Source organism: Thermobia domestica, chromosome 11, assembly GCF_964235325.1.
Source record: "Thermobia domestica chromosome 11, izTheDome1.hap1.1, whole genome shotgun sequence".
In the NCBI taxonomy this organism is placed as follows: domain Eukaryota; kingdom Metazoa; phylum Arthropoda; class Insecta; order Zygentoma; family Lepismatidae; genus Thermobia; species Thermobia domestica.
In genome coordinates this window covers 240,230,773-240,256,204 of record NC_137464.1, presented here as the reverse complement: position 1 = coordinate 240,256,204, position 25,432 = coordinate 240,230,773, and the positions used below count along the sequence as shown (strand labels likewise).

At 37.2% G+C, this 25,432-nt stretch overlaps 1 protein-coding gene across 6 annotated transcripts in view; it reads right to left on the bottom strand.

Annotated features, from left to right (window-relative positions):
* LOC145664853 (prominin-like protein) overlaps positions 1-24,916 on the bottom strand; it is a 253,296-nt gene extending 228,380 nt beyond the window's left edge. For 4 of the 6 annotated variants that reach the window (XM_081731870.1, XM_081731872.1, XM_081731875.1 and 1 more), the window contains exon 1: positions 24,285-24,916. In XM_081731870.1, coding sequence (XP_081587996.1) covers positions 24,285-24,666 — 382 coding nt within the window. In that variant the 5' untranslated portion in view covers positions 24,667-24,916. The remainder of the gene's footprint in view (positions 1-24,284) is intronic. The other 2 variants (XM_081731871.1, XM_081731876.1) reach the window with 1 other exon arrangement.
* Between the last annotated feature and the right edge of the window lie 516 nt (positions 24,917-25,432).

Below are 25,432 nucleotides of genomic sequence, written 5' to 3'. Positions count from 1 at the left end.
CGCGACACATCGGTTGAGAACCACTGCTGTAAGGTATGTGAGATTGTGAAACAAATAACACTTCTTTATTTACGTCCCGCAATTATGTATGCCCTGTAGGGTAAAGACGACGAACGATTAATAAAGTAAATGATTATGAGATAATTAGTACAATAAGAATGTAGGAGAAAACGGGAAGATTCAGAGGAAACTCATGGACACAATATTCATCACAAAATCACATGATGTGGGAACGAACCACGGACCCCTCACACTCGAGGTAAACTCGCGTCTATGAGTATTCTTAGGCCCTTACAGTTTCCTCACATCTCATTCCATATCATTTACATTATCACTAACTTCCATCAATTTTCAGTTTCCTTTAGCCTAAAGAGCAACCATAGACCATTAAGAGACAAGTTTTGCCGATAGGTGTCGCTACAGTCTTCGTATCTCCGTTATGAATTCTTTATCTTTCACGAAAATTTGTGATTTCTCTTACAAATTTCAACCTACCGACTTCAAATTTTTAGAGAAGAAACTTCATAACCTATCGAAGGCAACAATCCGTACCGATTTTTTATTTAGTGTTTTCTTCATTGTTAAAAATGGTTTAATTGTTGAAACTGAATACCCAAATCTTTAATAATAGTGTTTCAACAATGAAGAAAATTCAAAATAAAAAATCTGCACGGATTGTTGCCTTCGATAGGTTATGAAGTTCCTTCTCTAAAAATTTGAAGTCTGTAGCTTGAAATTTGTAAGAGAAATCGTGAGTTTTCGTGAAAGGTAAAAAATACATGAGAGATACGAACACTGCAGTGACATCTATCGGCGAAATTTGTCCCTTTAAACCAACCTTAAACTTAAAGAGTACATTTAAATTTTTTTTTGCTGAGTTGACGTGTAAAGAATGTTTTTTGTGATAAAGGTGTTCTCTTTTAGCAGTAATTTTTCTTTCATTTTATTAAAACTAAAGTAGACTTCACTACTAGAGTGATTAATATTGAAACCGGAAGTGGTAAATTTATTCAACTTCCGGCTTCAATCACAAACTAGCGTTTTTTCTTTATACAAACTGGAAATATAGGCCTATTTGTAGGAAAATCGACTTTTTTAAACTGAACCTCGTCTCTTTCTCCATTCCACATTCGCTACAAGATAAATTATCTACACTCATGCCCAAAATTATTGTCGCATATCTATAACTGTCTTCTTGTAAGAATATAATTTGATAATGATTTTGCAGGGTACTTTTAATACTGTTACTATGTGTATAATCGCGAAATGTATATTTGTGGTAAATTTCATAGGAAAAGAATTATAAGTACGTAAATTAGAATGATTAAAACAAAATGTTGCTAAATGAACAAGAAAGTTCTATTTTCGTTTTATAGTTCTTATTTACTCCTCTTTTGACATTAAATTTGCCACATAAATGTCTTTGCTGATTATACAGATATTAACATTATAAGAAATACCGCGTGAATTCGTCATCAAATTATATTCGTACAACAACGTATTTATAGACATGCGACAATAATTTTGGACATGAGTGTACCTTATGTATCTTACTTAAGAGTCTTCACTACAGCGAAATTAAACTACCGCTACTTTTAGTTTTTCTGTAATATCTTCAAAACAAAAATATTCGAAAAGCAGAAACGTAGTGAACTAGACAATATGATTTTGCATATGATACCGTTATCACAACTCATCTATCTGCTTTCAATTTGCAACTGTAGATAGATTTAACATTTTTTGCGGATTCTGTGAATAGTTGCATACCAAAAGCAGATAGGTAAATTGTGATAAAGGTATCACATTCACAATAATATTGTCTTGTTCACTATGTTTTTGCTTTTCGAATAATTTTATTTGTTTCCAAGATATTACAGAAAGGCTGTAAAATTAGCGGTAGTTTAATTTCACTGTAGTGGAGAGACTTAAGCAATTCTCACTTTCCTTCTGGCCAACATTCAAAATTCTATGCTTTCATTCAGGATCGATCCCTTGACCAATTCGGCTATAAGTAGAGTTGAGTTGAGTTGAGTGACTGAGTTTAACGTCCCTTTCAGGAGCGAGGCTATATGAGACGGGATCTACTGATTAACGTGGATTCTGAACCACATGAGCCCCCGCCGGAACTCAAACCCGGATCTCCCACGCTAAAGGCGCGTACGCTAATGGCTTAGCCACGAAGGAGCTCAGCGATCAGTAGAGGACTTACAAATAAATACGTACTGTAAAAGTGACAACACAAAATTACCCATAATGAGTTTCTGTACTACTTAAAAGACTTCGGATTACCTGCTCTAGTAAGGTTTTTTTTTTTTTTTTTTTTTTTTTTTTTTTTCAATCTATGGACAAATTCCCTACCTTTACTTCCTAATTTAATATGTCCAAAGTATGCAGGAATCTTGCCAATATTTGAATTAAACTTCATTTAGATTAGCTAACAATAGGTCCACGGCCGTATAAGTGTTCGCTTACATCATTATTTTTTAAAGATACAAACGAATTTAATATTAACAATGTGTCTATTAAATTCACATCTCTTTGGGTAGAAATAAAATCTAGACATGAAAAGAGCATCTAGGCTTCAAGCGGTCAGGATTACACGCAAGACCCAGCAGTAAATATTAATATGATCTAAAACTGTAAAATCGGGGAAAACTTTTAGGTACAAATCACGTAAATTCTATGTATATAAAATTCACGTCCTGGGAAATTGTGGGTTTGAATATATTATGTATGCTTCAAGAAAAGTAGGTCGCCGCGGCACATAAATATACGAAAATGATGATAATGGAAAAATGCACGGCAGGTGTCAAAAACATACAAAAGACGCATTAGATCACAAAAAATAAACACGAAATTTATTACGAAAACGTAAAGAGCCCCGCCTTCATAAATCGGTGGACCGGACGCAGACGGCTCTAAATGTAGCTGTGACTTCTACACTAACGACAAAAACGATACTACGATTCCTGAAATGAGACGCCCATGTTTAGCACACAACAAAAGTGTTTGTTTTACGCGCTGACAGTTGAAGAGCTTTCGTAATAGTGAAGGCCATGTAACGGGCATTATGCATGCACGGAAGATATGAATATTAATGACTGGACGAGTTCAACATCTGCCTCTTGCGGTGACTGGCCTGAGATTATAGACATTATGCATTCGCTACTATCCAAACTATAGCAGCCAAATGGATAATGCTCAAGTCTGCTTCGTCGGCCATGTTGACTGATTTCCTCCAGTGTCATGCATAAAGTGGTGATTTCATCTTGGGGAGGGACTTCTAATACACAGGGATGAATAGTACCGGTAGTGTTCCGAAAATAATATTCAACATGAAGAAAGATACGATGCTGGGAGGAAATTTTGTGCCTTGGGGAGCGGTCAAATTTCCCTCGTGCTACTACCTCTCCTTAAGGGTCTTCACTACAGCAAAATTAAACTACCGCTAATTTTAGAGTTTTTCTGTAATATCTTCAAAACAAAGAAAAATATTCGAAAAGCAGAAATGTAGTGAACTAGACAATACGATTTTGCATGTGATACCTTTACCACAACTCATCTATCTGCTTTCGATTTGCAACTGTAGATAGATTTAGTATTTTTTGCAGGTTCTGTAAATAGTGGCACACCAATAGCAGATACGTGAATTGTGGTAAAGGTAAGACATGCAAAATCGTATTGTCTAGTTTACTACGTTTCTGCTTTTCGAACGTTTTTATTTGTTTTGAAGATATTACAGAAAAACTCTAAAATTAGCCGTAGTTTAATTTCGCTATAGTGAAGACCCTTAAATGATGACTGCGTTGACTTATCCACAATATACACTTAAAAAACTTCCCAAATAAGCACACCTTTCTTTTATGTGCTAAATAAGAAGAAATAAAAAAAATGGACAGCCCCACATAGTTAAAATGGTTACCATTCAGCTCGGACAATTGAGAGGTTCCAGGATTCGAATCCCGTTGCAAGTCATCTTTGTGGTACCTTTAAATATAAGCTCTAGCCAACTTCCTTCACTACTGGTCAATTATCCCAGTGCAAAATGATCTCTAACATCAAAGCAAAGTTTCCCCAAAGGAGTTTCGACTTTTTCCTTTTGTTTTTCCTAAGATTTCCACACAAAACTTGCATAAGTATGAGAAGTCTTCAACCAGTTTTAGATGAGACATGCCTGCAAACCATCTGTTCAGATGACAGGAATCCGAGCAAAAACCACGAGAATGCTTTTTTTTTTTTTTCTGACGGATTCACAATGTCCAAAGAATACGTTCTATCTCCTCCCATATTCTATTCGAACCGGAAATGGTAGAAATCTAGAAAATGAAATCTTTCAGTTTTACGTCCCACGCTTATGCCGGTTATGCTAAAGGAGACGGTGATGATGAGTAATGAATGGAATGGTGGAATAAAGAAAGCGGGAGGAAACGGGAGAACCCGAGAAAACCCACGAGCACAGTGTTTGTCCACCACAAAGTCCACACGGCGCGAGCTGGGATTGAATCCCAAACACCGGAGGTTAACGCTCTACTACTGAGCCACCGCGCCCTCCAGGTAGAAATCTACAATCTCTGATTTTAACATCGATCACCATGAAGCAAAAATCAGTCATAGACACTGAAAAATGATATATATATATATATATGGATTAGTTATATCACCGCTATTATATCTACTAACACCGAAAGTGGTACACGTATGCAACCACTTCCGGTTTCAAACAGAACTACATACGTCGTGGATTCAGCGTCCCAAAAAAAAGGGTTCCATCTCGGCTCTTATTCTACTATTAAAGCCAGAAGTAATGGAAATACCACTTCGGAACCCACTATAGTTGGGAAGTCGAATTTTACAACATGCAAAATGAAATAAAATCTTTCAGTTTAACATCCAACTTTTATTTTTATTTTTTATTTATTTATTTAACAATCACCAGATACAGCCCAAAGGCCATTTTATACTGGATATTTAACAGTAACAACTATTGAAAGGATTTGGGAAGGTATCGGCCAGGGCCTTTTTAGTAGATACCATCCCGGTATTTGCCTGAGGGGACTGAGGGAAAACTCCAGTCAGGATGATCGGCAGAGGGAATCGAACCCATGACCTCCCGAATGCGAAGCCAACGCCGTACCACTTGAGCTACTTCGCTCGGTTTATGCCCTTTAGGCTAAGGGAGACGATGTTAAGGCAAGTGATGATGGAAGATTTGGTGGAATGAGAATGTGGAAGGAAATAGAACCTCAAGAAATCCCACGAACACTATGTTCTCCATCACAAACTTACTTGGCCGTGGAACGAGTCAGAACCCCACATTCCAGAGGCAAACGCTGAGCAATCATGCCCCCCTTTACAGTGTAAAACTAAGGCTCCTTTTCAGAAAATGAACGCAGAAATCAACCGACATAGTTGGAATCGAATCCATGCCCCAGTGTTTGAGCGAATACAGAAAACACAAAGAATCATCTGTACAAAGTTACGTAATTCTTTACAAATTCTTCTCTCAAGACAACAAAGGATATGTAAACAAAAAACAGTTAAAAGAAAAAAAAACGGAGACGTGTCAAGTGCATTTATCACATGGTTTATTTCACTAGAGTACGAAAGAAAACCAAAGAAAAAAGAAAAAAAAATCGTCTTGAACACGCACAACCACACGTCAGGTCGTGAGCACGATTATAGTCGCAAGGCAGTCAGTGAAGCGTCCGTTGTAAAATGCACGGTCCTTGAACTCCCAGCTCCCTCAATCAGTTTCACTAACACTAGCAGCAGCGCTTCTGCCATGAGTGACTGACTGGGCTTCCTGTTAACTACAAATGACGCTTATTCGCTGAAGATTTGCATTGAATTTGTGCTCTGAAAGCTCCTCACATCAAACAACGTAAAAATAACTTCCAATCAATACTACAATACCACATTCAATGGGCTTTTTGTTTTTCACCGTCTGCACGAGGATTCCGCGACGACACCCTACAGATCTTTAAATCGTAACCGCATGGTGAGACGGAAGTTCGTCTCGCCGTTTTTCCGGTTTATAGGGGTCCTCATATCCTATTATTGGATTTAAATTTATTGGGAATCACAACATTTAATTTAGGTAACAGATTCCGTTGCCAAACACCCGGCTTCTTTTTGACTCTGTATTTCCTTTTCAAAAGAATACCCTTTGAAGTACGAAAGTGACTATGTGTATTAATGAAGGATCTGCCCTTCTTTGGCCAGCCGGAGCACGGTCGCTCAGTGATAGAGCGCTTACCTTGGTGTGTGGGATCCCTGGTCTATAAGTTCGTGGTGGACAACATCGTGTTCGTGGGTTTTCTCGGGTTTCTCTCGTTTCCTCCCACACTCACATTCCACCAATTCTTCCATCATTATTCACTTGCCTCTGTCTCCCTTGGCATAGGAGCATAATCGTAAGATGTTATACTAAAAGATTTCATATCCTTCTGTGTCGAATTTGTTTCGTACACAGCCCATGTTGCCTAACTTTCGGGAGGGGAATACTTAAATGCTACAGATATTTTATTCCCCCCCCCCCTGATTTCCATTCAGTGAGATTTTTGTACTGTACATCATTATAGAACACCGAGGTTATGAAGAACATGCCGTATTATTAACAAGAATTGCTCTCGAAACCCGAGACGAGACGATAGAAATCTACCAATAGAAACATACTTTCCGAGACGAGACTACTTTCAAGACAAGAGTCAATTCTTGCCTCATCATCAAGTCGGACACTGTCCCTCGCGAAACAGTCAACATACTTTGCCACTTTCGTCACGCTCGCTAACAACTCGTCCTCTTTCGAACTCAGAGAGGTTATCATTTTACACACTTACCATCTGCTCAGTTCACTGCACACTGCCGTTCTGTCAAATAATAATAACTAAATATTCTGAGTTTCGGCTCGAAATAGGTATTACGAGAATTCTACCCAAAATTCATTTTAAACAGTTCAATGCTATGGATTCAAAATATAAGAAATAAACAAACCTTCAGGTTTATAAGATTTCACTTGAAAAGAACCAGACTGCATACTTCACTCAGTCTCTGGTCTGGAGACAGATACAAACAAGTCAAATATTAAACAGAACCTGGAACAGAAGAACAATACTGGTACTTTCCCTAACGTGACAATACTTTTTCTTTCTTTCTTTCTTCAGAATATAAATTACATAACGAATTGTCTTGTGAACTACAAGAACATCTTTTGAAGAAGTTTTCATCTTCATTTAAACAAATATTAGCTAACACAAAAAAAGAAAGCTTGGGAACATTTTATGCAACTTAGAAAGCAAATAAGCAGAGCAGATGGACTGCCCAACATAGTGTTTGTGGCTAAATGTTACGAACTCATCGTCCCAACATACTGTGACAAGTAGAAAGCAGTGTTTTGTCGTCACTGAGATCTGGCGATTTTTCCTCGTTTGTTCCAGAAAATCGCCGATGCACTAGTGAAAGCTTCTTCCTGGCAGAATTTCAGTTTAGCATTGGCCTTGACTCCCTTTTCACAGGCTCTTGACTCCATTTTCCCATTTTTTTTTTCTGCTACTCAATGCGTTTGTGTGTTATGTCACGTTGCATCATTCACAAACAATTCATCTCTTTAACGTAATTATTGGATAGTAAGAACAGAGACCGACACAATAGAAACCTTCAACAGATGCTTGCATTCATAATCAATGTAAGTATTTCGATTTCATTGGTGCATTGACTGTCTAACCTTGTTTTTACGTAGCAATTGTTCGTTCTTTGTTCAAACTGAGCGTCCCTTTTTCAGCAACCGTCCCAATTCTAAAACTATCCCTCTACTTCAGTATCTTAATATCATTTTTTATCTTCTCCTCCTACTTCAAGCAGATTCCTAATTTCAATTCTTAAATCTATCCCTCTACTTCATCTTCTTAATACCAATTGTCAATCTATCCCTCTATTTCAGTTTCTTAAAAGTTATCCTATCTCTCTACTTCCATTTGTTAATACCAACTCTCAATCTATCCTTCTACTTCGGTTTGTTAATACCAATTCTCAATACATCCCTCTTACTATCAATACTGATCCTATCCTCCTACATCAAGAAGCTTTCAATACCAATTCTCAACTATCGTCCCATTTCAGCTTTTTAATTCTAACTCTCAATCTATCCGTATACTTCAGCTCATTCTTCTTTTCAACTTCTATCCATCGACTTCAGTTTCTTAATCTCAATTCTTAATCTATCAATCTACTTCAGATTAATACCAACTCTTTATCACTTCCTCAACGTCAGCTTCTTAATCCTAATTCCCAACCTATCCTACTACTTGTGTTTCTTAATAATAATAATTGTCAATCTATCCATCTACTTCTGTTTCTTAATAATAATTGTCAATCTATCCATCTACTTCAGTTTCTTAATAATAATAATTGTCAATCTATCCATCTACTTCTGTTTCTTAATAATAATAATTGTCAATCTATCCATCTACTTCTGTTTCTTAATAATAATTGTCAATCTATCCATCTACTTCTGTTTCTTAATAATAATAATTGTCAATCTATCCATCTACTTCAGTTTCTTAATAATAATAATTGTCAATCTATCCATCTACTTCTGTTTCTTAATAATAATTGTCAATCTATCCATCTACTTCTGTTTCTTAATAATAATTGTCAATCTATCCATCTACTTCTGTTTCTTAATAATAATAATTGTCAATCTATCCATCTACTTCTGTTTCTTAATAATAATAATTGTCAATCTATTCATCTACTTCAGTTTCTTAATACCAATCATTAATCTGTCCCTTTACTTTAGCTTCTTAACTTATGGTATTCTATATACCGTTTAGATCTACAAAGCGAAAGAACTGGCCACCATAATCTTGTTTTGTCTCTTTGCTGAACCTTACCGTCAATACTCTCCCACAGAATATCAAACCAATGATACTACTGCACCAAATATCTACGCGCTAGCCAAGAGGCCAGCAAGAAGGGCTATTGCAATTATTCGATACAACACATCTATCATAAGTTATATCATGTTCATAATTAATATCACAATACATGAACTACATAACGTTACCCTCACCACTTTGTCCTTTTATTTCTAACGTATCTTTCAATCACGTGTTTGTCCTTCTCAAACAAAATCCCCAGCCTCCCGTCCATTTTCAATTATATCCACGATAGCAATTTTCTCCTCTCCCACTCCTAGAATTCGCTCATTAATTCTACGTTCCATCAGCTGATAAAAGCACCCGCTCGGTTTTGCGTAGAGAGTGGCACACGACACAGATCTCTACCAACTGAAGCAGGTTCATTTTTCGAGACATCAGCTTTATGAGATTTCCGAGACCAGACATTGTCAACTTTTGCTACGAGCGCACCTCTATTTGAGTACCATCCAGATATCTGCTTCACAGAATATACAATATCATACAAGAAGCATTTGTTAACTCCGACCCTTCACAGGTACAGTGACGCCCCGCGGGTTCAACCCCAGGTGGGGATATTTCCTCAGACACAATCCCAAGAAGTATTTCGGACCCCATCTTTAGGAAAGTTTCACACAACTTCGATGCCAAAACGATGCGTCCAACTTCAGAAGAATTAATTTTCCCACTTTCCATGCAAAGATTCACCAAATATCGTCGTCTTATCCTATTTTGTTTTCATTATTGTTATGTTATATATTCAAACTGACATCTTGCTTCTAAATGGTTTGGCTGATTTTGTATCAAACTTTGCACAGGAATCAAGCGCATTTGGTGATCACATTTCACAGAAATGATTCTCGCACAGCACGCCGAACAAATCCTTCCACCACAAAGTGAACTTCGCCTAGATGTATGCAACCACTCGCGCATCCAAGTATATTTGTGTTGTATAAATTCTAGGAAAGCGATCCATTCAATGTTGAAACTAATTAATTATTGTCCATATGTCAAATTGTGCACCCAGATTTTGGACCCATACGAAAAGACGTGGATGCAGCTTTTTAATAGCAAGGTATAAACACTATCTCGCTCGCTCGCTTTTTAAATGTTTAACATCCTTTCTGGTTTCTAAATTACTCGAGGAGGCGGATGATTAATGAAAGTTAATTATTATTAAAGGAATTGATACAATGAGAATGTGAGACAAAAATGAGAACTCAACGAAAATCCATAGATATGATGCTGTCAAAAAAAAAAAAAAACTACATGGGGTGGGATAGATTACTCGCATCAGAAGTGAGCGCTACACCACCAAACCACCATGCGTCCGTATCAGAAATGTATGAATGACAGGAAACCTGTCATGGACTCGGGAATAGGATCTGCCATTGGAATTCGATTTCACTTGAGTTTAGCGTCCGTTTTAGCAACGAGGCCAAATGAGACGTGGATTTACAGCTTAACGTGGGATCCCAACCATACGAGTCCCCGCTGGAAATCGAACCAGGGTAATCCCGCGCCAATAGACGCGTACACTATCCATATAGCTTCAAGAGACCTTGGAAAGGGAAAATGAAATGAAATCTTTGAGTCTTATGTCCCACGGTTATGCCGGTTAGGCTAAAGGAGACGGTGATTATGAGAAATGAATGAAATGGTGGAATGAAGTAAGTAGGAGGAAACGGGAGAACCCCGAGAAAACCCACGCACACGATGTTTGTCCACCACAAAGTTCACTTGGAGGGAGCAGGATTTGAACCCGGGACCCCATGCACCAGAGGTGAACGCTCTACCACTGAGCCACCGCGGCCCCACCTTGGAAAGGGAATCTGCAATTAAAAATTCAGCAGTTACTCCTAAGAACTGAGTATTTAAAAAGACATTTTCGTAGAAGCTGAGCATACCATCTACCTTGTCTATGTAATATATATTCAGCGCCTGTTATTTCTTATACGAGAGACACTATGACGTAAATGGCGAAAATACATTAACTTCGCAAGCTGCGTTCCCAAGAGAAATATAACTGCAAAAAACTTTGCGTGCTTCAGAAAGTGGATCGATGTCTCCTTCGTCGCCTTGCATTTTATTCCCTTACCACATGTATAATGGATAGCATATTACGTTTACAGAGTTTCGTACACCTCGAATAACTTAAAGATAACGCAGCCGTCACTAACTTAAGCTCGTCGACAATGACAGGTACACACCTGCATTAGCACCTTAAGATTTCCTTTTTTTTTTTTTTTATTTAAAGACAATGAGGAATACCAAACATTTATATATTAATCCAGATAGAACCAACAAAATGCTACATAAACAAATTATTGTTTTCAAAACCTTCCGTATGGTGCATAAATTTGGGTGCCCAACAATTATGGCGTCATGAACTGCGCACTCATTAAGCTACGAGGGCAAGTCAAAAAGTGTCCGCAATTTTGACATAATCCCTCTTACATTGTTCATATGGACCTCTGACCTCGTTTACGTTATTGTTATGCTGTTGTGATCATGCTATCAAAGTTTGATCTTAATTCCTTTATTTGTCTTTTTGTTGCAGATAGATCATGGAAGCTCCATTAGAACTTTGCACCAAAGAGAAAATAACAAGCACTGGTCCGAAGGTGTATCAGGGGCCGCAATCCAGCAAAGATTATCGGTGCAATACCGGAACAGTAAAATGAAAAAATGAAATTTTTGAGTTTTACGTCCCACGGCTATGCCAGTTAGGCTAAAGGAGACGGTGATGAGAGATGAATGAAATGATGGAATGAAGAAAGTGGGAGGAAACGGCAGAACCCCGAGAAAACCCACGCATACGGTGTTTGTCCACCACAAAGTTCACTTGGCGGGAGCAGGATTTGAACCCGGGACCCCAAGCACCAGAGGTGAACGCTCTGCCACTGAGCCACCGCGGCCCCTTATAATACCGGAACAGTGTCTTGCTGCAACGCAGTGCTATGAATGGATTGAAAAATTCAAAAAAAATGGTTGCACAAGTGTTACGTACGGGGAAGAAGCCGGACGACCATCTACGGCCACAAATGATAACAATATTGAGCGTGCACGTGGCATGATTCTGTTAGACGAGTGACTATTAATGAAGTGGCACGTTGTCTGGAAATTAGTCATGGTTCCTGATACACCCCCTGACCACAAAAACCGAATCACTGCTCACTGTTCCTCTTTGGTGCAAATTTCCAATGCAGCGGCCATGATATAAGAATGTCTTGCTATTGTATACGATAAGGAGCTCCTCCGTGGCTAAGTGGTTAGCGTATGTGCCTGTGGCATGGGAAACTCGGGTTCGATCGCCGGCGGGAGCTCATGTGGTTCGCATTCCATGTTAATCAGTAGGCCCACGTCTCATATAGTCTTGCTGCTGAAAGGGACGTTAATAACAAGAACATTTACGATAAGGGGGACGATGATTAAGGCAAGTGAATGATGAAAGAATTGCTGACATGAAAATGTGGAAACAAAGGGAGTATCCCGAAAAAAAAAAATCAACGGACAAAATGTTGTTCACCAGGAACTTACTTGGGACCACCGCACGCACTAAAGTTAAGCGTTCTACCACTGAGCCAGTCCTCCCCCCCCCCCCCAATGCAGGAATTTAGTACTATACTCAAATTGCATTAAAAACTCACTTATCACATTACCACGCCACCATACGCCACATAACGATGAAATAAAATGAATCTCCTACATACAACAGGCCTTCTACTGATCTGGAGAAATTTATTTCCCTGACTTCTTCCTGACCTTCGGCAGGAAATTCCCTGACTTTCATGACAGATGTCGGATGACGTTGACATATAAACAGGAATAAATAACGGGGAATATTTATATATATGAGAACATTTATTCCATAGAGAGAAATAATAATCAATTGCTCATACCTACATTCCACTTACTACCTATAAAAATCTGAGCAACGTTCCATACTATGATCATTAATGGTTGGCTAAGCTGAAATTGGTGTACAATTAATGTTAGAAAAATATATTTTATAAAATTTCCCTGACTTTCCCTGATTTCCAGTCTTTTTCCCTGAATTTTCCCTGATCAGTAGGAACCCTGTACAAGACAACACCAGCAATTCAGTTGGCGGACCTCTGGGAGACACATCAGCACTGGAATGTAGAAGACACCCCTTGTTGCATAAAGCATCGTAGAACTTTACTATTGAAGAAAACAGTACCACACCGGCTGACAAGGCAAAATGCTTAGTTGAGCGATAAGAATAGTGAACTCTACTTCCCATATAACAGCCCTCGTTACAGAAGTTCGCGACCCATCATTTAAATATCCCACCGCTCCCTAGACACAATTGCATCTCAGTGCTGGTCTAACATGAAAAACATTTTCTCAAGCGGAATCCGACATCAAGAATACCACAAAGTACGTAACTGTCAACATGAGCAAATAGTATATTAACGCAAACCTTGTAAGTAATTGTACAGACCATGACATACTTAAAAATACCTACACTTTTTCTGGACATTCGACCCTTACATCAAGCCTTGCTCATGGAAAACTAACTAAAGGAAATTCATTGCCCATCCATCATAACTTCAAAAACTTCGCTCAACAGCTTCTGACGATAGACATGCATGCACTTTTCAATGCCATTTTAACAGCATGCGACATTTACTGCCCCTCGAAATTTAAAAAAGAATAATAATAATAATAAAATAGAACTCGCTCCTGCTGCAACCCACAGAAGGAGCCACGCAGATTTTCACTGGGTTTCGTGTAGTCAGTACATCGACTCCCTGTCTTTGTTGTCATTTCTGATCTAGGAGCGAAGCCTGTGATCTCTTACTTAGAAAAGATACCCAACTGTTCCATGAGGCTCAACAAATAGTGAATATTCTACGGCCCATCGAGAATCATTCTGGAATTATGAGTACACACGATTGATATGCGCCAACATTGTCACACAGAATATCTATGACAATAATTAAAGAGAAAAATGCGGAGATATCCTATTATTCCTGCACACGCCATATACGAATGCCAAAGGAAATAAAGTTATTCAAAATGTTGACGCTTGAGCGACCCCTGACCTTTCTGATTGAAAACCAATCTTTGCCTGAGCAACTGAGCATATACACTTTATGATGACCTTCATTATCTATCACAATCGGACGTTCAATTCAAGACAATAGCAATAACTAATTTTGCCATAGGCCACTGCCAATAACCTGAAGCCGTAACTATTAAAAAACTTATAATCATGTGTTTATTTTACAACCAACAATCGCCTAACTAGACAAAAACCAATCTGGGAAAAGTTGTTACGCAACCTCCCGATCCATGCAAATGAAGTGCGGCTGAAAATGTCAACTGAACAACAATAAAATACCGCCAATCATGTGTAATATGCAAATCAAACCATAGCACAATAATAACGTACTACAAATTGGAAATAAGATTTCAGCACAAAAGCACGATATAAACTAGAAAGCGATTATGTTAACGTTTTAAAATGGCGAATTTTATAACAATCAAAGGGAAAATTTCCTATTTAATAGAAAAACGTTTTAGCAAATACTAAAACAAATTTATACAGCTAAAGAGACGACGCTACTTAACATTATCAGTCATTTGATGGCCAAACTGGGACTTGTGATAACGTAATACTTTTCGGAGCATGGTTCAAGATGCCCACCATTATCCTAACTTGCCTGATAACTGTTAACCTCTTTTATCTTCAGATGCGAACAGTTCAAAAAATTCTATCATATTAGCTCTTACGAAAAAAAAAAAAAAAAAACCTCAAAGATGAGGCATATATGACCAATCAATAGGTTTTATTGAGCTGAAAAAACGATAGATGAGTATTAATCCTCATGAGTAGTTCTCGAGATAATAATCTGTGAACCAGTGATGTCAACCTGAAACGCTACAAAGATCCTCGGAATTATGGATTAAAGAAACACCTGACAGATCGGCTGTAAATATGTCACTTCCGGACCCCAGGTTGGGAAAGGCTGGTCTATCGTCTAAACCAGTCTTTCCCAACCTGGGGTCCGCGGACCCCCTAGAGTCCCCAAGAGAACCTCAGGGAGTCCGCAAGCCAATCTGAGAAAGGCACACATCGTATTGAGAAAAACACTATTTTAAGATAAATTATCGAATTAATAATGACAAGTCAATGTGCGCGAGAAGTGGTATTCGATCTACAGCAAGTTGCCAATACTCCAATATTTTTACGAACCAAAAAGCGTGTAAAGATTGAAGTACATATTTCTAAATATCTTCAGACGAAAATCTTTGACACAATAGGTGACTCGAAAAGGAAACCCAGAATGAGAAACACTTTCTCGGACTTCTTTGTCAAGTTAATACATTTTATTTCTTTTTTTCAGAAAAAAAAAATACTTTTGTCTATACCGATGGGTAGACTCTTGTGGTTTCGTTTTTACGTACTGGACTTATTTATATAAGTTAATTTCAACGTTGACAGACTGGTCTAAATTAATAGAGAATATTACTATTATAATACATGTAGACTCCTGTTACCGCTACCAAATCTGACATGAGAACACCCTTCAAGACACCCAATGACATGAGAACACCATGTGGTGTCAAATCTACATAATAAAGTATTATTAGAAGCTGTTACTATGCAAAAATAAACGAACGCACAGTAGGTGTAAACAGCAATCTAGAAAGATAATCTTAAAAAAAAAAAAAATCCAAAAATGATCAACCAATAAGACATATTAAAAGATACTAAAAGAATTTATCTTGTGTAGTCCAACATGAAATTGCAGAAAATAATGATACAGCAGATTATTGACAAACTAAAATATATATATATATATATATATATATATATATATATATATATATATATATGGGTGATTCCACGAAAAAGGGAAATTTTCTGTCACGGGCATTTCTTCAAACTACTACTAAAAAGAATCACCTCATTTTTATTTTGTTTGGTAGTAACCGTCACAAAGTAGGTATGTCATGTATAACAGTTTGCAAATATAACACGAAACATACGTAAAAAATTAATTATTACCCAATTTCTCAACACCGTGGGCTGTCACAGACTACAGTTGACTGATTTTACTCAATAAATTACAACTGAAGTCGCAAATCAAACATCATTTAATGGTAATTAAATGGAAGAGAACACTTCAATGTTTCGGTTTTGTGGAAAGTAAACCTTTATAACGATTATTTTCGAAAGCTTGACTATGCGTCGTTTCTGTCACCTCTATTTGGTCTCAACTCCATGGCATGAAAAAATATTGTCATTGCTCTCAACAGATAGCATGGTCGTCCACATTGACAACACCCACAAGAAGACAAGGCAGATATGTTTAACTGAAGAACAGAAAAAGTTGTGTGCATGTGTTAAAAGCTATAGGAAAAATATTTTTGTGTGTGGAAAGCAGGTGCGTATATTAATTGATACTCAACACCATGGTATTTATTACTGAATGTATTTGTATGGTATATACCTTCTTTCTCTTGAGGAACCTGCGCCTTAAGGTAGGAAATTCGTACACAATTACTCACATATACTGGTTAAAAAGTGGGCCGGTAAAGACAAATTATATTCGATTTTCTCAACTCCATGGTTCTCAACTCCGTGTCCATCTGAAAACTAAGGAATCCACGGTGTTGAGACAAGTTCACGGAGTTGTTAATCCTATAGTGTTTGTTATGCTCATGCTCTTCCAAATATTTGTTCTTTCAATATATTGATAGAAATAAAGCTCGTTCATGGTCTAGTGACTAGTATGCTCGCCTTTCGTGCGTGGTTCTGGGTTTGTTTCCCGGTGGAAGCTCAAAAATTAATGGTGTTTACTTCGCACAGTGAGGCAATTGAAAAACTCATTTGAGCAGAGATGTACTGAAACCTGATCGCGCAGACCATCGCAACGGTCGTAGGAGCCGACACGCTGACCACGTGTTATTCACACTCAAAGGCCGGCTGGTGGGTCCTAGCCCATTTAAGGAGTGTTTCGCGGAAGTTCAGATTTGGTGCTGTAAGGTAACCGGAGGTAAAACTTCAGTCAAGTCAAGATGGATGGTATCTGTTTTTAACTTATTGACGTCTCAATCTTATGATCAGCTAATTGTTTTCTTTTCAGGGATTGTCGAAGAGTCTGAGAGCAATGTAATGTACGGACAGTCAATTTTATGACGCGGATCGGGAGGAATTTCTCCTGGCCTACTAAACCTGACGTTTAAAAAGCGTTGGCAGTTGTCATTCTGTGTAGACTAGAACAGCCCCTCCCTGTTTCCTCAAGACATTTCCTTCATTGGAGTGGAAAATGAGGGCTACTTAACAAAGAACATCGAATTATCCAAAGAAAACAGAAATGATGAGTGCCTTACACTGTCATTTAGTGTGCATTATACAGGGCGTTTCAAAACAATACAGACAACGTTTGGGAGGTAACCCTAACACCAACGGTATTGCATTTTCGACGTGTTGACTTGATCACACAGAGAAGACAGACGGTTTACATAAGCTCAGAAAACAAATGAAGTAGACAATAGACAGGTTTAATGACTACTTCATCTGTTTCGTAAGCTTATGTGAAAAGTTTGTCCTCTCCATATGATAGTCAACATATTGAAAGGACAATAATTTTTCTATATTCGATAAGTGTATATGTATTTCTTTTTTTCTTATTTACGTCACATATTCATATTCATATATATATATATTTGGTCTAGGAATTAATTCGTGCGGTTGGTACGCACACATTGAATCTGTAGTACAAACACAAAATACATAAATACCTTAAGAAAAATATTGTCCATCGCTAGCCACCACTTTCGCCCATCTGTCAGGCAATGTACGGATACCGTGGCGAAAGAAGTCCTCATCCTTGGAAGCGATCCAGTCAGAGACCCATGTTTCGATATCTTCTGAAGAAGTAAACCGCTGTCCAATCAAATCGTTGTTAATGCAATCGAAGAAGTAGTAGTCCGAAGGAGCAACGTCTGGTGAATACGGCGGGTGGGGTAAAACTTCCCATCCGACATTTTCTAAATAGGTTTTGACCGGTTTTGCGACATGTGGGCGAGCGTTATCATGTTGAACAATAAGTTTATCATGTCTGTTCTCCCATTCTGGTCGTGTTCTGGCCAGAGCTTGCTTCAAACGCCTTAATTGTCGTCGATAACGTTCTCCATTCATAGTTTCACCCGGTTGCAGCAGCTCATAGTACACCACACCTTTCATATCCCACCATATGCACAGCATAACCTTTGCACAGTGAATATCTCGTTTTGGTTGTGATGGACCTGGTTCACCTGGTTTCAACCAGGCCTTTTTTCGTTTAGGGTTCTCGTAATGGATCCACTTCTCATCACCCGTAATAATTCGATGCAAAAACCCCTTTCTGCTCTGTCGTTGAAGCAGCAATTCGCAAATGGTTTTTCGTCTTTCAACGTCTCTGTCTTTCAATTCATGTGGAACCCAATGTGACATCTTTTGAATCATTCCCATGGCTTTCAAGCGTTTGGAGACTGTTGTTTGATCAACGCCTAATGCTGCTGCAAGTTGTTCCTGCGTTTGACACGAATCCTGCTCGAGCAATGCTGTCAATTCTTCGTCTTGAAATTTTTTTGGCTGTCCAGCTCGCTCTTGGTCTGCCAAGCCGAAATCACCACTTCTAAACCGTGCAAACCACTTCTGACACGTTCGCTCAGCTAGAGCATGGTCACCATACACTTCCACCAAAATACGATGACTTTCAGTCGCACTTTTCTGCATGTTAAAGTAATGCAGCAGGACACCCCGCAAAAACACTTGATCAGGCACAAATTGCGCCATGTTCACTTAACTACAAACTGGTGTTGTTGACGCTTTAATCCACTGCCCTATACTACGAACGATACGTGATGACAGGGGTTTGCAACACATGTGTGGATACACGGAACTGTGGGACGCTCCGTTCGTTGCGCCATCTCTTGTCCACCCGCACGAATTAATTCCTAGACCATATATATATATATATATATATATATATATATATATATATATATATATATATATATACTCAATTTTGGAACCTTCATTAGATATATTTTCATATGTTTGCAGTATTTTCTGGAGTATTTTTGTATAACAAATTACGTGTCATCTAGTTTGTTAGAATTTTATTCAACATAAGGAGAATAATTCTAACACAAAAACTATTGGAAAATTGTTTAAATTTTTATGTAAATTATAAGCTTAATCACTTATAAACCAAAACTTATCATCCAGATGTATCACGTTTCTCAACTCCACAGCAATTTTCAACTCCGTGTTAACTAATCTCAACTCCGTGACCTATGGTCTCAACTCCGTGGGTGCTGAAAAGTTTATTATTTTTTATTTACTACACCAATAACGATTCAGCTCTGCTGAACACCTAATCAACATGGACTTAGTAGTAGTAAGTGCATGTGATATTTTTTATCGAAATAGGCGACCATCAACGGAACAAAAATTTTCCAAGTGAAAATTTCCCTTTTTCGTGGAATCACCCATATATATACATTATTTAAATAATTTCACTTTGAAAGTAACCATTACATCAAAAGTAATCTGCCACTAGCTTTACAAAGCATGGGTAATGCTGCACGGTAAAGTAATAATGCATAAAATGAAAAATACAACTGTAGTTGCGAAGGTAATCCAGAGGCGCAGAAACAGCCATAGAAGAATACAATTTTGTCACGGATATACTTCACCCATTCGTTCAATTCATCTATCCTACTGACTTATTACTTCTTCCTAACTATAAAGAAAAGTCAGCATTGATTTATACATAAAAAAAAGTCTCTTAGAGTGGTTCTATCAAGGACAGTACGAATAATATCCAACGTGGGGGGGGGGGGGGTCTTACTCCAACAAACATTGCAGTTTTACTATTCCAGTGCTCAATAACCTTTCCTCCAATATCCACACATTATTTCCTTTCCTCCAATATCTACAGCCTAAAAGTACTTAAAATAACGTAATCTCATCACCAAGATATCTTGATCGTGTGGACACATTCAATTTGCAACAACTAGTAAACGCGTTGGAAAATAAAACGTCAGCTCTAAGTGCTTTTGATGTTTCAAAGTAAAATATAGATTGTGCCTAATCACTCTTCAAAAAACATTTTAAAATTAAAAATAATTGCCAAAAGACACAGCGTACCCAACAGGAGTCAAACCAAATCCTATATTATAGGTGAGTAATCGAAATGTAATGAAATCTTAAGTTTTACATCCCACGGTTATGCCGTGTACGTCTGATGAGGATATTGGCTAGAAGATCGAAACGTCACGTGTACATGTGTTTTTATATTAAATAAGTGCAGTCTTGTTCAGCAGTGTGTTTATTTTACGGTTATGCCGTGTAGCCAAAAGGAGACTGTGATGATGAGGAACGAATGAGATGGTGGAATTTCAACTGAATCAATAAGTGGAGGGAAAAAAAAAATCCAAAACTACAGGGGAGAAGTTGAAAATCCAGCCTCTGTATAACTAAATATTCAATATTATTAACTTTTTTGTGTTTTGGGAAATAAAAGATCTAAAAGTACGCTACAAATGTCCAATCATAGACAGCCGCACAGTGGGCGTAGCTGCATCCACAATAACTCCGATCCTCATTTTCCCCACAACAATTCAGTCAGTTTTAAATACCCATTATTTCCCGTGTTTGGCTCATGCTGCTCCATCACGTTGCTTTCTGTCGAAAAATATATTTCTTTGAAGATAAATTTTGAAGATGCGATTGAAGAATTTATGATTATGGTTTCATCCAACAGAAGAATGTCGTTGTAAATTCTCTTCTTGTAAGTAAAATGGAATAAAATTCATAAAGAAACAAATTACGGAATTACTTGAAAATATACATACTCAAAGGTCACCTCGAAAGCAGATTTTTGAAAAGAAGACTCGAAGTTAGTAATACCGTATCTTGGAAAAATCTCTATTACCTTGTAAGATTATAAGCATCTGGATTTAGAACACAAATGTAAGCTTAAAATGGAGATAAAACGTGCTTCAGGAACAAGAATATATCACTCCAAACAAACTCACATACAATCATCACCTTATCACTTAATATCTATAATAGGCTTATATGAGAGCAACGAAAAATCAACGAAAATCTAGTGAAACACAACTTTCCGTTGGTAGTTATTTGCTACTCAAAGGTAAATACACTAACTTGCGATGCCAAGCCGCCATATGAGAAAAAATAAAAAGTTGCGGATATCTGCATTCCGGAACAGCTGTACCTATAATAAACATATGTGACTTAATGTGTGTATTTGAGGTTGCTTATTCTTTCTCACAAAGCCTTTTTTTTCTCGATTTCAAGTTTACATTCTGAATAAAGACGGTCAATGGGAAACGTTCTAGAACACAGGCCCTCCCATATAAAATGGTAGCTAGTTTGGTTCCTTTCTGCGCCAAAGTTTAATGTTTAATTCACATATTAATGCCGAGCGAGTGTTCGCGAGTGAAGGCGGCTTAGAGGCCCGCGGGACACGTTGTTTCCTGTCTTTATTACAGCTAAATGGCAAGGGGGACCTGTGTTCTAGAACCTTGCCCGGTCAATGCAGCAATAATAATAATAATAATAATAATAATATTGAAATGACACGACTGCGACAAAATAAAAATCATAGGAATTTCCCCCCGATTCTTATAGAACTTTGCATGCTGAATACGGGAAAAATGCTTTTTAAAATTTTCCATCACATCACGTTCTCTCGCAAATCTAGAGTGCAGAAGCTTCGGTATTTGCCATTGAACGAACAATCTTGCGGGCTATTCTGTACTAAATAGCTAGTAGGCCTAAATTCTTGTAATCAACAATGTTAATAAAGAGTACAAAAATAAGGGAAAATATGGGTAAGGGGGTTAAGAAACATGGATATAATAAGAAAGACGAACTTTGACCACTAAGTGCTCAAAGTGACTCGGAGTAAACATAAGTGACCACCAAGTGACTCGGATGCTTAAGTGGAAAACTAGAAATATTTAAAACCAAATTGCGAACGGGAATTCATCAATAAACTCGGAGTAAACATAAACAAATGAAACGTACTGTCGTTCAGCAGAAACAAAAATACCCTTAAATATGATTATCAGTTTAGCAACACTTCTATAAACAGACCAAATACAAATAAAGAACTAGGTGTTACATTTGACTCGAAATTAATGTAGAATAATTACATCGAAAATATTACTCATAATGCTTTTAAAATATTAAGATTCATAATTAAAAGTGGTAAGGACTGCACCTATATTTTAACACTCTTGAAAATGTATTGGTTATAGTTAAGGAGCCGTACTTCCCATTTAGGGAAGGACGAGAAACGCCTTACTTTCAGGAATTATTCATTGACTATCTAGGATGTTAAAAAGTAGGTAATAGACTGAGTTCTTGCCCTTGTACTTAGGGTGTTTAGGTAGTGCAACAGTAAGATGTATCCTCGTGCACGGAATGTATTACTCATATGGACGCTCCAAGTTGGAGTACTATGCCGTTGTAACTTGGAAACCTTTGCAAAACAAGTATTGCCAACAAATTGAAAAAGCCCAAAGTTTCTTAGGCATTTCATATACAAAGTAACTGGAACTTATTGCTACTTGAAAATTATAGTACACTGGTAGACAATTTAAATATGCATTCGTTAGAACAAGTGTGTAATATCCCAAAAATAAATAAATATAATAAAATAAAATAAAAATGAGCTTGCAAAATAAGGGAGTATAATGTCAAAAAAAAAAAAAAAGTCCATTAACCTGTAAAACTGAACTGCATTTATTTATTTATCTATCAACACAACAGGCAGATGCCAAGTTAGTGTTGAAATATTACAATACACTTATACATGTTTTTTATTGTTATTTATTTAGTGCCTTACGGGACATTCTGCATAAGGTATATCAATTTTAACATGTTTTCGACATAATTTGTTAGAAGAGACATTCTCCATATAGGTGATACCAGCATCATGTTGGTCCTAGTATTTTTGCAATAGAAGAGACCTGTATTATTGGGTCTCAATGTAACAGAAGGAACATGGAAAGTTTAACGTTGGTATAATGTTTAATAATATTAATCAAACAATTTGTATCTGCATAAATTATAATCTCACATAACGTAGTTGACTCACAACAGCAGATTATATTTAATATTTGGCTTGAACTTTATGGATATGGTATTATATTATTGGATTCACAAAACTATTCGAGAGTTAATTTACAACTGTTAAATCAGAAATAATGGTTGAAATGAATTATCATAGAAAAAGTTGAGTAAACATACTAGCTGTGAAATGTCATTTTATACCCGCGCAGGCTTCTCTAATTATAAGCATAAAAATCCTTAATTAAACGTTACTGACAGATTCCTGAATACAACCCAAATATGCTAATAGTTTGGGCATCATGTGACCCAAACAGCTCTACCGATACAGAACATTTTGTAATAGCAGGGGGAAACCAAAGATCCCCTTTTATTTATTTATGAATGATACGGCAAATTAACAGGTGCACATTTATTGATACGTGTACTTGTTTAAAATTTAAAAAAAATAAAAAAAAAAAAAGAGCTGAATTTTAAAGACTGCAATGGAACGAGCTCATTAAGCCTTATTCTCTTCTTGTTTTGACGAATGAAATTAGGTTTTAGAAAGAAAAAAACACGGATCAAATTCTTTTAGGAAGTGCAAACGGCAAAGGGCACTGACTCAAACTGTACAATAATGAACGTTAATAAGAACTACTTTCATTATGGGTACTGCTATATACATATTCAGGGGCGGCAGGTTCTTGAAAGGACATCGGCAAAATAATAATTTTATCGCTACAGCTAAGAGGATAAAGCTTACCTCTATATCAATTCATATACATATTTTTCTAAAGATGTTTTGATTCCTTCTTCCTTTTGCTTGTAGCAATAAAATTTAAAATGTTTATCGAGGACTTCCCTCAAGAGCCATCACTGTACATGCAAGGATAATTTATTTTTCCCTTCATAGCGTGTTCTATGTATCAAAACTAGAGATTCAAGTTGTACCAAACCTCTTCGAGCGCACAACCCGTAGATTTTTAAAAAAAAAAGCACTGAAGTAAAACTCTCGGGTCACACCAACTCTCAAAATAAACATGAAAGCAGTAAATAATGATCATTAAAACTCACCTTTATTGCCAAGGTACAGAATGTAGGACAGTACACTCCATTTCTGTCCCCTAGCAAAATATTATAACTTACAAACTATTGAAATACATGAATAATATGTTTGTAAGGCCTGAAAACATGTAACTTGCTTCAATTGTTTACTGCCTTACGACGATTAATAATTGCTTCTATTTATTACTCACCCTTCGGGAAAGGATCCCGCCTCTGAATTTGGTCCATGAACATATTCGTAATGTAGTACAGATGTCCCATCCCCCGTGGGTCAAACTTGGACGATGAATTGTATTTGAGAGTGACATTGGGAGAACTATATTCTACAGGTTCAAAGGGTAAAACATTTTTTAGATCACTAAACACCGCACCATCAGAAAGTTTGACAGGCGTCACTGCATTTGATTTTCCACTTCTATTCATTGTAGCATGCACACCACTACTGTGAAATGTCAGCACAACAATCAAGATTAACCACCACAAATAGCCACCCCCACTGTCAGCTATGTTGGGATATGTTTTACATCTGTCACCGACACCGCGGTCCCTACGAACACGGGTTGGTAGTATCATGGCGATCGAATAAAGAATACTCTTATGAAAACACCCTTCTGCGCAAAGCACCTAGATTTGTTTCACCAAATTTTTAACACAATCGACAACACCATAGTTATATTTACAGCTGCACAAGTATCTAGTACTGTTATTATTCGAAGTTCCGTTCTGCCAGATCTGCTACCTCTACACAAACGACCATAACATCTACCTCCCACCAAGTCCTGCTAAACTCTGCTCGCTGCGCTGTGCCAAGGTTAAAAAACAGCCAACCAGAGAGCCAGCAAAGAAAGGAACTAGTTCCAGCTACGACTCTCGCACCATCTATGAACATTTCGAGAACTATGTTTATCTGCATCGGCTGCATCTCCGACGTGCTACGTAAACAAAGCTGAAAAACAAAAAGATTCTTGCTTCCGACAGGCAAAAAGAAATGTTATCGAGTTATTGGCTAGTAATGTTTGAATTATGAAGCGATATTATTGCTAATGTTTGCACTACATTTTATCTGATATCATTCTTTTTCATTAAAATAATAATAATAATAATAATAATAATAATAATAATAATAATAATAATAATAATAATAATAATAACAATAATAATAATAATAATAATAATAATAATAATAATAGAGGAAAATTTTGCATAACGCGGTTAGAAACGTCCATCCCATGCAAAACAGTGTTAGATTGAATTTACAGCAAAACTTGTCTTCAACGGACCCTTTATTAAACGAAAATTTGCGTTAAACGGAAATATTTCACGGTCTCATCAATTTACT